The following is a 13270-nucleotide window of genomic DNA, read 5'->3' on the forward strand; positions in this document are numbered from 1 at the left end:
ATTTATAATATAATTTTTATATCATTGAATTTGTTTGCTATATAAGCGAAATCATAATTGATTTTATAGTATTTTTTACTTATGTGCCAATCGAGATAGTGTTACTTCAAATTTTGGTCATTATTTAATACAATTATTAACCAACAAATTATTAACAAAAAAGAAACAATTTTTGATTATTTAAAATATCTATCAATTATAATTGAAATTAGATTTTTATTTTATTGACCAAAATAATTATTTATTTAAAAAAAGATTTCAATAATAAATTAATTTTATTTATAATAAAAGTGGTTATATTTGTGGCCAAAAATTTTAGTAACACTATTGTCGATTTATATATTAAGTTAATGTAATAATGTATTTAATTTTAAATGAACAAAATATGGATTGCAATTAAAGACATTAACTAAATTGTATGTATTTATATTTATTTTGATTTGTTTATAATTTATTGAAATATTAATAATTAAATAAATGATAATTAATTTGGGTCTAAAAAATGAGTCCAATTGATTTAAACCATATAAATGACAACTAATTTGTGTGAATGCATGAAAAGGTCAAAGTAGTTGATAAATGATTGAATAATTGAATTGAAAATACAGTTATATGTATTGTATATAACTTGGTATATAATATGCCGGTGCAGTAGTAGAGGCAATGTATGCGCCAGAGATGCTGAGATATAAGGGATGGGTTGAGCGCAGGACAGCCATAGCAGACAATGAGAGGTTGACTTAGTTTTGATGCTGAGATGCCATTCATTGAGTGCAATGTTTGCGTCAATTGAATGCTTTAGACGAAGCATCACATCATTGCTAACACTGTTTCACTGAATCATTGATTCACTCAAATCTATAGCACTGTATGTACAGTATGTGTAAGTGTTTTGCGCCGATCATTGAGTGAACCAAATATTAATGATTACCGTTAATGACAATTAATTTTATGACAATTTTACAGCATTTAGTTGTTATTGTCATTGATATTCTTTTGATTGTTAAGTGGATTTGATCCAAACCATTACAAGCCATGTCTCCCATTAGAAGTACTGTACATTTAGTGAAAATGTCAATAACTGTTAATATTTAGTGAACGACTTATAAAACTCATTGAAATGTATGATAAGTTTTGTATTGAAATAAAAGCGGTTTTCAAATAGTAATCAATGAGAGGACGCATTTGATGCCAACCCTAAGCTAAGCGCTAGACGTTTATCCTATGATATGAATCCCAAAATTATTTCATACATTCTCTGCCAGAATATGACTATTTATTGAGAATATGGCCAAACATTACATTTAAAAAACACTCGTTATTGAGAAACACATGAAATGGAGCTCCGGTTATATGACTTGAACACTGGTTTGGCATATGATTGGGAATTGACTGGATTTATATCACATATAAATCTATGTTATGTTAAATGTGAGCTCACATATGTATATAAGCAATGTTAGTGACATTCACACCTGTTTTTCCAATGCTTTGGGCCATCAAATCAAAAGGATTGATATATGAGTTTACATTAGCTTTGGGTAGCGTTGCGTCCTTTCCTTTCATATGATGTGCTGTCACAACACATCACTATTTAATACCATATTTACAATATTATCAATGATTTCAATTCATTTATTTCATCTATTTATTGACTGTTTAACTCACTAATGTCTAACATATAGTTCATTGATGGAATCTAAACAACGCGGACCCGATAGTGATGAGGTGGCCAAAGATCCCGGTGCTCTTACATCACATCCCAGCTATACTGACAAAGATTTCGAAGGTTTGATACTTTTATATTGATTTATAATATTGAAAATTAAAATACTTGATTTACAGTAAAATAATTAGTATTAATTTATAGATCTGAATGAATTATTTGAAATATTTTAATTAAGATTTATTAGTCCAGAATAAATGGCAAGAATTGATCGATTATTGATTTTTTATATTACATTAATTTCAAGCTTTCTATATCTAAAGTCATACAACATATATCACAAGCACTTACATGTATTACAACATATACTTTAACATCACTTGCATTACAAATCAATATAATTGTAAATCATATTTTTTGTAAATATATTTTATTCAGTATATTAAACTATTAAAATATTTTATAATATTTAACACATTAAGTCACAAACATAAACGAGTCCTAATATAGTGATGACAAAACATTTTAAAAATTAGACTTATTTCATAATATAGCAAAACATAAGAGTTTTAATTTATTTTATGACTTAACATAACAAAAATAACAACTTATTTATTTAAATTAAAGGAAACATATTTTTTAGATTTATTTTTTTTGCATTTTGAGCCATTTATCTTAGTTTATAATAATTGTTGAAATATTAGAGGTTTTACTGTTAGAAATGTTTAACAAAGCTTATAAAACATTAAATATAAGAATCATTTTTCCTGTAATTCATTACAACTGTATTTCATTTACATCTAACTCTTAAAATTTTAAGTGATTTATTGATAAATTTTAATTTATATTAAGTTAAACAACAATATAAATATATACAGTATATATACAAACAATATGTAAAACAAAACTAATATTTAAGAAAAATGAATAAATAAATTTTATTATTAAAAGTATGATTTAGTTATTTACATTTAATTTTTTCTGAATAAATATATTAAATAATAAATAAATTTTCATTAAATAAGACGTTATATTTATATTTAGCAAACAATTATGAGCTTATATTTGATCCAAAAATATCAAATGTTTACATATATTAATAGTTTCATATATTTAGAGAGTGAGATATATTAATACAATATAATAATATATTAGCTTAGAATAGAAGATATTGAATATAATAGTAACATAAAACTCTTAACCGACAAACTATGAACCTGTAGGTCACAGAGCACTTACAGTCTATTGTACGTATGGTTTTCAAATGCCAACTACATATCGCCGAAGAGGACACCATCGGCGACACAAACATCACAAAAATGGCAATAAAAAGAAAGATGAAAGGGATGAACCAAATGATGGTACCCCTAATGATGACAACTTGAAGCATATAAGACCGGGTATTAATAAAAAGTCTTATTTTGTTGGATTAAATTGATTTTGATTGTCTTATATTAGCGGATAGGGTTCAGTTTATATTGGGTGAAGACGACATGGATGGCACTCATGAATCACATCCACTATTCAGTGAATTAGAGGAACTATGCATTAATGGCGAAGATGTGGAATGGAGAGAGACGGCCAGGTTTTAAATTGAATTATTATTATTATTATTATTATTTACTAAATTATAATTTTTAATTAAATTAATTAAAAGATGGATTAAATTTGAAGAAGATGTAGAAGAAGGTGGCGATAGATGGTCTAAACCACATGTGGCCACTATATCATTGCATTCACTATTTGAACTCAGGAGCTGTATATTAAATGGCACAGTTATGCTTGATTTAGAGGGAAGCAGTTTAGATCAAATAGCAGGCATGAATTCATTTAATTAATTAATTAATTTTATAATTTGCTAAAAGTACTTATATTAATACTATACTACTATTATATAAAGTATTAATATTGAATTCATGATTTTTTTTATAAAAATAGACTTAGTTTTAGAAAATATGGTAAATTGTGGTCAACTGTCGATTGATATTAAAAATAAAGTAAAGGAAGCATTACTTCGTCGTCATCGACACCAACACGAGAAAAGACACGACAAAAGTGATAGTAAGAACAGACTTCCGTTAATCAGATCCCTCGCAGACATCGGCCGTAATTCCAGCAAAAGTATGTTCGGCTCTCACAGTAAGTCACATATTATTACAATTTATTTTTGGGAAAAACATTTTATGGGTTAATATAATAAACAATATTTGAGAGGTAATAATAACAAAAATAACAAAATGTTGGAAATAATAGATTTATTGGACAAAGTGGGTGAAAGTTCTTCACCACCATCTGAGTGGAACCCATTCAGGAAGTTCTCATTTCAAAGTACTTTAGGACTTAATTTGGATAAACCAGGTCTTGAAAATACAAATCAGTTACTCTATGGCTGTTTGAATGAATTAGTGTCCCAACGATTACAAACTAATTATATAAAATTTTTATCCACTCATTAAAATAATAGCAATGTTATAATATTTAACTAATTTGACAAACATTGCCAATGGCTGTAATAAAATAACAATTGATTACCTGTAGTTGATTATTAACTTGTAGGAAAATGAGTTGAAATTGAAATATTTAGTTTAATTTAGATAATAATGATTATATATTGTTATATAGCGGGCAACAATCATGATGGTATACCCACCAGTCCAAGTGTCACATCCCTACACCTTCACGCCGGCAATCAGGCCGGCAACTCAGCTTCAACGGGACAGTTGTTAGCTGATACAAATGCCAGTTCCAGTACTGATTTGCAACACAAAGTATAAATTAATTTATTAAACATTTTAATTTAATTGACAATAATTGATGATTGCATTTGATTGATAGCTCAATCAGGCATTTATGCGTAAAATACCTCCCGGTTCTGAAGCGGACAATATTCTTGTCGGAGAAATTGATTTTCTCGAACACACGATATCGGGGTTTGTTCGGCTCAGTCAAGCCTGTCATTTGGGCGATTTAACTGAAGTACCGGTGCCAACAAGGTTTCTGTTTATACTTCTTGGACCGCACAGGTATATGTTGTTTATTGTCTTTATAAGTAATAAAAAAAATTTACAAAACTTAGAAAACATTAATTAAACTTTAATGATAGCATTCCGGGTCGATATCATGAAGTGGGTCGAGCTATGGCTACTCTAATGTCTGATGAAGTAATTATTTTTATATTAATTTTATTTAATAGATTGCGTTTACAATTTGTATTTTACTATAAATAAGATTTTAATTTTATAAATAAAATCAATTCTAATTATTTTTGCTTACTTTAAGTTATTTTATTTATTTAAAGCAATGTTTTTCCTAAATTATAATTATCTATAGGTTTTCCATGACGTGGCTTACAAAGCAAAAAATAGAGAAGACTTGTTAGCCGGAGTCGACGAGTTTTTAGACGCAGTGGTCAGTTGTCTCATTAATATACAGTATATACATAAGATGATTACAATTAATACATTAAATCTTTTACAAAAAAATATAGACAATATTACCTCCCGGTGCTTGGGACCCAAACATTAGGATAGAGCCGCCACAACAATTGCCATCACAAGAATCACGTAAGAAACACGACGGACAACAGGAGCACAAACTCGATGAAGAAGACGAAGAGGAACGCGAACGGGAGGCTATGGGTCTTAAGCGAACCGGAAGGTATGGTAATTATATTTTCATAATTTATATTAACATTGATTGTTATATATATATATATATATAGATTATTTGGTGGTTTGATTAACGATGTCCGTCGCAAACTTCCGTGGTATTGGTCCGATTTTAGAGATGCCTTAGTTCTACAATCAATCGCATCAATATTTTTCTTATACTTCGCGTGTTTGACGCCTATTATAACATTTGGTGGTCTGTTAGGAGATGCGACTGGAAATAATATTGTAAGCGATTGATTGAACTAAAAAACAAAATACATTGTCTCAGACACTCAACAAAATAGCTTTTAAAAACCCAATGATTCAAATGCTTAAAAACAAATTGTTTAACTCAAATAAGGCAACAATGGAAAGTTTGATGAGTGGACTGATTTGCGGTCTTTTATACGGCTTTTTCAGTGGACAACCGCTTACTATATTGGGAAGCACTGGTCCGGTGCTTATATTTGAGACAATTCTTTACGATTTTTGCAGGCAATTAACTCATCATTCAATTAATTGTTGTATAAATTTAATTTATAATTAACTTAAATGTATAGAACACATGATTTCCATTACCTAAACATCCGCTTATGGATCGGTCTATCGATGGCTGTAATCCTTCTGGTGATGGTAGCCGTCGACGCCAGTGCTCTCGTCTGTTACATAACCCGTTTCACTGAAGAAAACTTTGCAACACTTATAAGCGTTATATTCATCTATAAAGCCATAGACAACGTAAGATAAATATAAAATAATGATAAAATTAGTGATTATTATAATCTTTATTCATATAAATTAAAAGCTCATCCAAATACGCAACGAATATCCTATAAATCCAAATCCTAATCAAATATTAAACTATTCGTGTTTTTGTTCGTTTAACAATCAAACCGAGTATTTGATTCAAGAAGTGTCACACAATGAGACTGAGATCAAGAAGTGTAAGTCTAGTGGAGGAGAGCCGATAGGCATTGGCTGTTCGGTACCTAACTATGTTCCCGATGTCTTCCTGCTGTCGGCCATATTGTTTGCGGGCACTTATGTCATCTCATTTATGCTTAAGGAGTTTAAGACGTCCACATTCTTCCCGACTAAATTGCGCCAAATTGTTAGTGATTTTTCAGTTCCCATAGCTATCGGTGCGATGACATCCATTGATTTTATGATTGGAGTAAATACACCAAAACTGTTTGTTCCGGACAAATTCAATGTATGTCTTAATTTTTATATCATTTACAAAAACATATAATATATGACTAATTCACTGAAATGATTGTCAAAATAGCCCACTCGTGATGACAGAGGTTGGATAGTACCGTGGATTCACCACAAGAATCCCTGGTATATACTTGTATTAACACCATTACCAGCGCTTTTGGCGACAATCCTTATATTTATGGATCAACAGATCACAGCTGTTATAATCAATAGAAAGGAATATAAGCTTAAAGTATAAGAAATTTAATTGATTTAATATAAACAATATATTTAATAATTTTGTATTTATAATAAAATCAAATGTATATTAAATGTAAACTTTTGATCTTTTATATAGAAAGGAGGCGGTTATCATTTGGATCTGTTTGTATTGTGTATATTAATAGCAATTTGTTCAATAATGGGTTTGCCCTGGTTTGTAGCGGCAACTGTATTGTCAATGACCCATGTCAACTCTTTAAAAATGGAGTCCGAGTGCTCGGCTCCGGGAGAAAAACCACAGTTTTTGGGCGTTCGCGAGAATCGTGTCACTCATATTTGTATCTTCACTTTGATTGGTATGTCAGTGTTTTTCACCAAAGTTTTACAAAAGATTCCGATGCCTGTCCTCTTTGGTGTCTTCTTCTATATGGGAACGTCATCTCTAAAGGGTTCACAAGTAATTTTAATAAAAAGATTTTTAAAGTTTTGATAACAATAATTAATTTATGATTTATTAATTGACAGTTTTTCGACCGGATTCTCATAATGTTTATGCCACAGAAGTATCAACCAGACTATACATTCTTGAGACACGTCCCGACATTCAAAGTTCATGTCTTTACGGTTATACAATTGATATGCTTTGTAATCTTGTGGTGCGTCAAGTCATACAAGAAGACAGCCATTGGATTCCCTCTTATGGTTTGTTTTTAACAATATTTTTTATTTTTATAATTTTAATTAATAACATAATATTATGTCAACAGCTGGTCGTTATAATATTCATTCGCAAACTATTGGATCTGTTTTTTACAAGAAATGAGTTAAAACTTTTGGATGATATAATGCCAGAACACACAAAACAAAAGAGAGAAGAAGAAAAAAGAGAAAAAGAGGCCGAAAAAGAGATGAGAAGCGGAGCACTCATACCTAATGCCAGCTCTGGTAATGTAGCCATACCTTTGGCTAATGGAAATATATTGAAGATTCCTATGGAAAACTTTAACGATGAAGAGGATAAGCCGTGTACTATCAATATTACTGAACAGTTGGCTAAAAGCGGTGCCTGGAAGTCAATTGTCGACCAAAGTTTGCAAAAACTAAGCAAAAGTACTAAAAGTAACAGCGGGTATGTATTGACTTTAATTTAATTATATTCACATAATTTCAATGCAATTAAAATACGAGAATTTGTTTAATTTGATTACATATAAGAAATAAGAAAAGAGGAAACAAAAAGGATGCGAAAACAGAAGAGGAACAGAAAAGACTGTCCACAATGAGAGAAGAGGACGACGAAGAGGACTGCGGAATAACCATTAGAGTGGACGCTCCGACACCCGTACCGTCGATTGTGGCCTCAAATCATAATTCACCGAAAGATGATAGAAATGAAACCTCTGTATGAATTCAATATGACATACAGTAAACCAATGATTATATTATCGTATTTTAAATTACCAAATAATAAAACAATAATATAATCAATTAGTTAAGCAAAATATTTAAAAAATACATCAATTATTAGTATAAAAATTTTATTATTGATAAATAGTTTTTAATAAATTACAATTCATTTTATGAAAGCATTATAAATGATAAATCAAATATTTTTTATTAATTCAATTAATTATTTAATAATCAATTTTTTCATTCATTTTTAGATATTTCAGTAAATATGAAACAATCTTTCGAAACAAATAATTAGAAAATAATTTATAAAAAATGAATCTTTTCTTAAAAAAATTAATAATAGTTTTTAAAAATCTAAAAAAATCATTAAAAAAAATCAATTTTAAATCAAGTAATTCAACGCTTTAATGGTTATCTCAACTCATCTTAGATATAGATTTGAAAGACATTAAGACATTCATCGCAATCAACAAAAATCATCACTACTTTTGACATCAAATGGCAGACAAGTGTCCAACTCTTCACTGGTCTGACCACTCATTCATTGAATTCATTTATTTTAGATTTCATTTTAGTTAAATTAATTAATTAACTAAAATGATAATAATTAGTATATCATTTATTTTATTGTCATAATAAATCATTAAATCATTGTCTAAATTAAATTCAAATCATTGTCACATCAATTGCCAAATCAAACCATTAGTTGTTTGATATAAATATCAATGATATTTTAAAATTTCAATTTATTTATTCACATAATTAAATGCTTATATTTCAAATGTTGATAATTGTAGAGACAATGATGATATGTCATCAAATCAAGTGATATTATGATGTGACTGTTGTGATGGTCATCACAAATATCAATGATATAATCGATGATTATTTGTAATCAAGTCTTGACATAAGTTTTTGATTACAAAATTTGTATTTAAAATAGTAATTATTGGAAATCATTAAATGTATCGCTCAATAAATGAATTAAAATAATGTTTTTTTTCCAAAAATATAATCTAATCCATAGGTATTTTTCATTCAATTAAATATATATAATCCAAGATAAAAATTAAAAAGTTATCAAGTTTATTTATTTCTATTGTATTGTATTTATTATTTCCAAAAAAAAAAATCCAATAAAATTGTATTTTATTAAACTTTTTTTACATTATTTGATAGTTTAAAAAATTTCAAACTTTGTATTCAATGTTACAAACATTAGACATATTGTGATTACGTTTGTTATGTTGATCTCAACACTATTGACGCCAACTATTGGGATAAACATTGATTACAAACATTGTATTGAAATATATTAATAGTAATTGTTTTGTAATACTGTACTAACAAACAGTGTATTAATAATTACATCACTTTTCTTATCAATGTTTGTTTTGAAACACATTTTCCATAACCATTGAGGAGATAATTAAGATTATCACCAATTAAATGGTATATATATATATTAATACATGATATTTACATAAACTGTATGTAAACAATGATATTGTTTATCTTCAGTCGACATACATTACGGCTGGTCTGGCTTTGGCCGCCATAGGCTTTGGAGGTAATAATCACATTATTTGATCCAAAGATCATTATTACATTTATTTTAATTATTATTTTAATGATTAATTTAATTGCTATTTGTTGTAATAAATTATTAACTAAAAGGAAGAGCGATATTACGGCGATCACGAGGTTTGACTGAAATGTTGAACAAATCTTTGCCTACTTCTGGAGTCAGTGAAGACACTTTTGATTACAAAATGATTTATTAATTGTTTTTGATATATATATTGATTGATGTGTTCAGTCGTTTACAAATAGTAAGTACTATAAGGGAGGCTTTGAATCCAAAATGAGTCGACGAGAGGCCGGTCTTGTGCTGGGAATCAGTCCGTCGGCTACTAAGACAAAGATAAAAGAGGCTCACAAACGGATTATGCTTTTGAATCATCCCGACAAAGGTATTACCACTTAATTGTCTTATTTGTCAGATCTATACTATTATTGATTATCTTCAGGTGGATCACCATATTTAGCCGCCAAGATTAACGAAGCAAAAGATCTGCTTGAATCCAACCGATCCGTAAAATGAGGACATTATTATCATTGAGTTTATAAATTATTATTTAGATATCATTGTATATAAATTATAATATATATATATATATATATCATATATATATTAATTTAGGCGCTTTTATTAAATAAAATAAATTTTTATAACTACAGTAATACTGTTTAGTTTGCTTTTAATAATTATTCAAAGAAAATGTGTTTATATTAGAAATACTGATTGTTTAAAATGTTATTAATTTAAATATCCATTGATTAAGTATAATGAAAAATAAATTCAAATATATTTTACCGGTAGGTATTATTTGAACATTATTTACTACAGAGTTACGGTATGTAACGGTAAATGTTTATTAAAATACTATCATAACTGAAAAACAACAAAAAATTATAAAATTAAATTTTGTTTACTTAGTTAGTTAATTAAAACTTAGTTTTATAATTAAAAAATTTATTAGATGTATTAATTACCTGATGTATGGTTATTGACTTAAATATATTTGCCGTATAATAGTGTGAAAAGTGTTACCTATTCTAAGCTAATGTTTGCTAACGAAAGCTAAACCTAATTAAATAAAAATACAGAGATGTACTAAATTGACAATTGATATAATATTAATTATAAAATTAAGCTTAAATTAATTAGTAAAGTACAAATAGTAAAGTTAAATTATTATTTTTTTCCCCATTAACGTTGTATTTGACATTTACGGTATTTAATTAGTCATTAACATCATTACCGGTAGATTTCAGCTATTTATTAATACTGTATTAAATATTGATATAATAATTAAAAAATTAAATTTTAATAATCATATATTTTATACTGGATTTGCATTCAAACTATACGACTCAAAATTATATGAATTGCATTTATAACATTTGATGTAAATTATGATAAATTTTTTTTAAATGTCATTCATGTTAATTGAAATTTTACAAATACAATAGTTTAATTTAAAAACTTACTGTAATTATTTTCAAAATATAAATGACAAATATTTGATGTTTTATTTGATAAATCATTTACATTAGATACTGGAAAAATTCATAAGCAATTTATTTTATAAAAATAAGTTATTTGAAAATCATTTAAATAATTCAATTTCAAGGATAATTTATTATCAAACAGATTTCAATAAAGAGCACGTATTAAGCATTTAAATTAAAAGTCTATTTAAAGATTTTGTTTTTATAATAATAGAGATTATTATTGAAATATTGTATATATTTATATAATATACAATACATTATAGTAGTTTAGTCTGAATAAAATCTATATAACATTTATATAAATAATATGATTATTTAAAACGAAATTATAAATTATTGTTCAGATGATAATTATTAAACCGTAGAGTATAATAACAATTTATAATTTGTAAAATTATTAAATTTATATTTTAGACAATCTTAAATATTATTTCATTTAATATCATACAATATATTGATATTTATTGTTAGTTTAATAGAAATAATATTCATTATATTGTATAATATAAATACGTATATACTGTATTTTAAATATATAATAAATGAAATAAATTTTAAAAAATATTTTATACTTAATATAAAACTTTGAAATCTCAGGAAGAAGTTAAATGAATGTCAGCACGAAATGAGTTTTAAATTTTATAACAAACTGTACTTTAATTTCATTTAACAATTTTTATATATTTCAGGAATTTCTAACACTATTTTCAAATTTGATTTATAGTTAAAACCTTGTTTTAAGTTGTTATCATTGATTTCGTGAAAAACCTAATTACAAAAATCTTAAAAATCTGTGTAATGATTACTATTTATTATTTTAGTAATTAGTATAATTTGTTTTGATATTATGATATCATCTTTAATGATAATAATGTTTATTAAATACTGTAGTATTTGGTTTAGTTCACAATAGTTAAGTATGGATTATATTATACTGTATTATAATTCAAATTTTATATACTGTATAAATATGTAAAATTATTAATTATCGGACTATTATCTGTCTGTCAAATATTATTTTTTTAATAAAATAATACACAATTGTTTGGTCGGGATATACAGTAAAATAAACAAAAGGAAAATTCAATATTGTTTTAGCCGTAAAAGTATTTCGTGAATAAATTGCTTTATATATTCATCAAACAAATCATTGATGCATTACTTTCGTGACTATTATTCAATTTAAAACACAATATCAAACAAAAGTTTATATAATATATTTACAATCAAATACAGAGTTTTTCACAAATTCTTTCTTAAAAAGACTAAATTTTATAACTTTTTAAAATAAATTTCACTTTTACTTTTTAATATTAAATTACAAATTTACTAATAAAGACAATAAATTATAGATATTATTCAATATATGTTGTTTATATAAGTGAGTCAAAATTAAATTTTGACTTATTATTACATAATAAATAACTAAACAAACATTTAACATAATATGATTTTAAAAACTATATCAAAATTTTCATATTCAAGTAATTGCATTATTTATTTTTGTTAATAATCTTAAAAACTACTGTATATACAGTGTATATACTGTACATAAGACAAAATATAAATATTTATAATAATTATAAATTACTTTTCATAATTTTATTTTTATTAATTAATGATTTTAAATATAATAACAATTGACTTAAAAATAATTATATTATAATTAAAATATATTTATATTAAATTATCAAATAATAAAGCATTAGAACAATATTAAAATTATTTGATGATTAACTCATAGCTTTTCAATTATAACGCTACTTATGAAAGACATTGTACAACACTGTATTTTAGTTTATTTATTATATTTTAAGTTATCAAAAAATAATTCAAATATTAATAGTTTTATTACTGATTATCAATTTTATTATTTACATCAAACAATATTTCTAATCATTATTTTTATAATTATTTTTATAAAAATTATATTACTAACATTATATTAACATTTAATAACTACAGGTATTATAAATTAATAATGTGATAAGTTTTAACTTTTATAAATAAATATTTATACAGTACTGTACATATTTTATAG

The 13270-nt window shown here is 26.1% G+C and overlaps 2 protein-coding genes across 6 annotated transcripts; both read left to right on the forward strand.

The window, feature by feature from the left end:
• Window positions 1–357: 357 nt before the first annotated feature.
• LOC128965445 (sodium bicarbonate cotransporter 3-like) lies at window positions 358–8447 on the forward strand. 5 transcript variants are annotated; one of them, XM_054312144.1, is made up of 22 exons: window positions 358–416; window positions 1686–1789; window positions 2890–3066; window positions 3125–3251; window positions 3324–3484; window positions 3605–3805; window positions 3920–4024; window positions 4289–4434; window positions 4502–4689; window positions 4770–4827; window positions 4997–5074; window positions 5154–5323; window positions 5388–5562; window positions 5678–5811; window positions 5877–6054; window positions 6122–6529; window positions 6605–6769; window positions 6875–7195; window positions 7264–7440; window positions 7506–7867; window positions 7954–8140; window positions 8403–8447. In XM_054312144.1, exons 2-22 carry the CDS (start codon window positions 1693–1695, stop codon window positions 8412–8414), a joined length of 3627 nt encoding a protein of 1208 aa, XP_054168119.1. In that variant the 5' UTR covers window positions 358–416; window positions 1686–1692; the 3' UTR covers window positions 8415–8447. The 5 variants fall into 5 exon arrangements, with proteins under 5 accessions (XP_054168119.1, XP_054168115.1, XP_054168120.1 ...); XM_054312140.1 differs by lacking the exon at window positions 358–416 and adding an exon at window positions 776–1122; XM_054312141.1 differs by lacking the exon at window positions 358–416 and adding an exon at window positions 1129–1431.
• Window positions 8448–9437: 990 nt separating this feature from the next.
• On the forward strand, window positions 9438–10309 carry LOC128965448 (mitochondrial import inner membrane translocase subunit TIM14-like). Its single transcript, XM_054312149.1, has 5 exons — window positions 9438–9603; window positions 9673–9721; window positions 9829–9896; window positions 9971–10124; window positions 10182–10309. Exons 1-5 carry the CDS (start codon window positions 9601–9603, stop codon window positions 10253–10255), a joined length of 348 nt encoding a protein of 115 aa, XP_054168124.1. The 5' UTR covers window positions 9438–9600; the 3' UTR covers window positions 10256–10309.
• The last annotated feature ends 2961 nt before the right edge of the window (window positions 10310–13270 follow it).

Source organism: Oppia nitens, unplaced genomic scaffold, assembly GCF_028296485.1.
Source record: "Oppia nitens isolate AA-2021 unplaced genomic scaffold, nextdenovo-longstitch-racon4-pilon3 scaffold17_pilon_pilon_pilon, whole genome shotgun sequence".
In the NCBI taxonomy this organism is placed as follows: domain Eukaryota; kingdom Metazoa; phylum Arthropoda; class Arachnida; order Sarcoptiformes; family Oppiidae; genus Oppia; species Oppia nitens.

Coding starts and splice junctions, on each gene's coding strand:
- LOC128965445 (XM_054312144.1), top strand. CDS start 1,693: ATGGAATCTAAACAACGCGGACCCGATAGTGATGAGGTGGCCAAAGAT. Junction 4,828..4,996: donor CTACTCTAATGTCTGATGAA/GTAATTATTTTT, acceptor AATTATCTATAG/GTTTTCCATGACGTGGCTTA. Junction 5,075..5,153: donor ACGAGTTTTTAGACGCAGTG/GTCAGTTGTCTC, acceptor AAAAAAATATAG/ACAATATTACCTCCCGGTGC.
- LOC128965448 (XM_054312149.1), top strand. Junction 9,722..9,828: donor GGCCGCCATAGGCTTTGGAG/GTAATAATCACA, acceptor ATTAACTAAAAG/GAAGAGCGATATTACGGCGA. Junction 9,897..9,970: donor AATCTTTGCCTACTTCTGGA/GTCAGTGAAGAC, acceptor TGATGTGTTCAG/TCGTTTACAAATAGTAAGTA.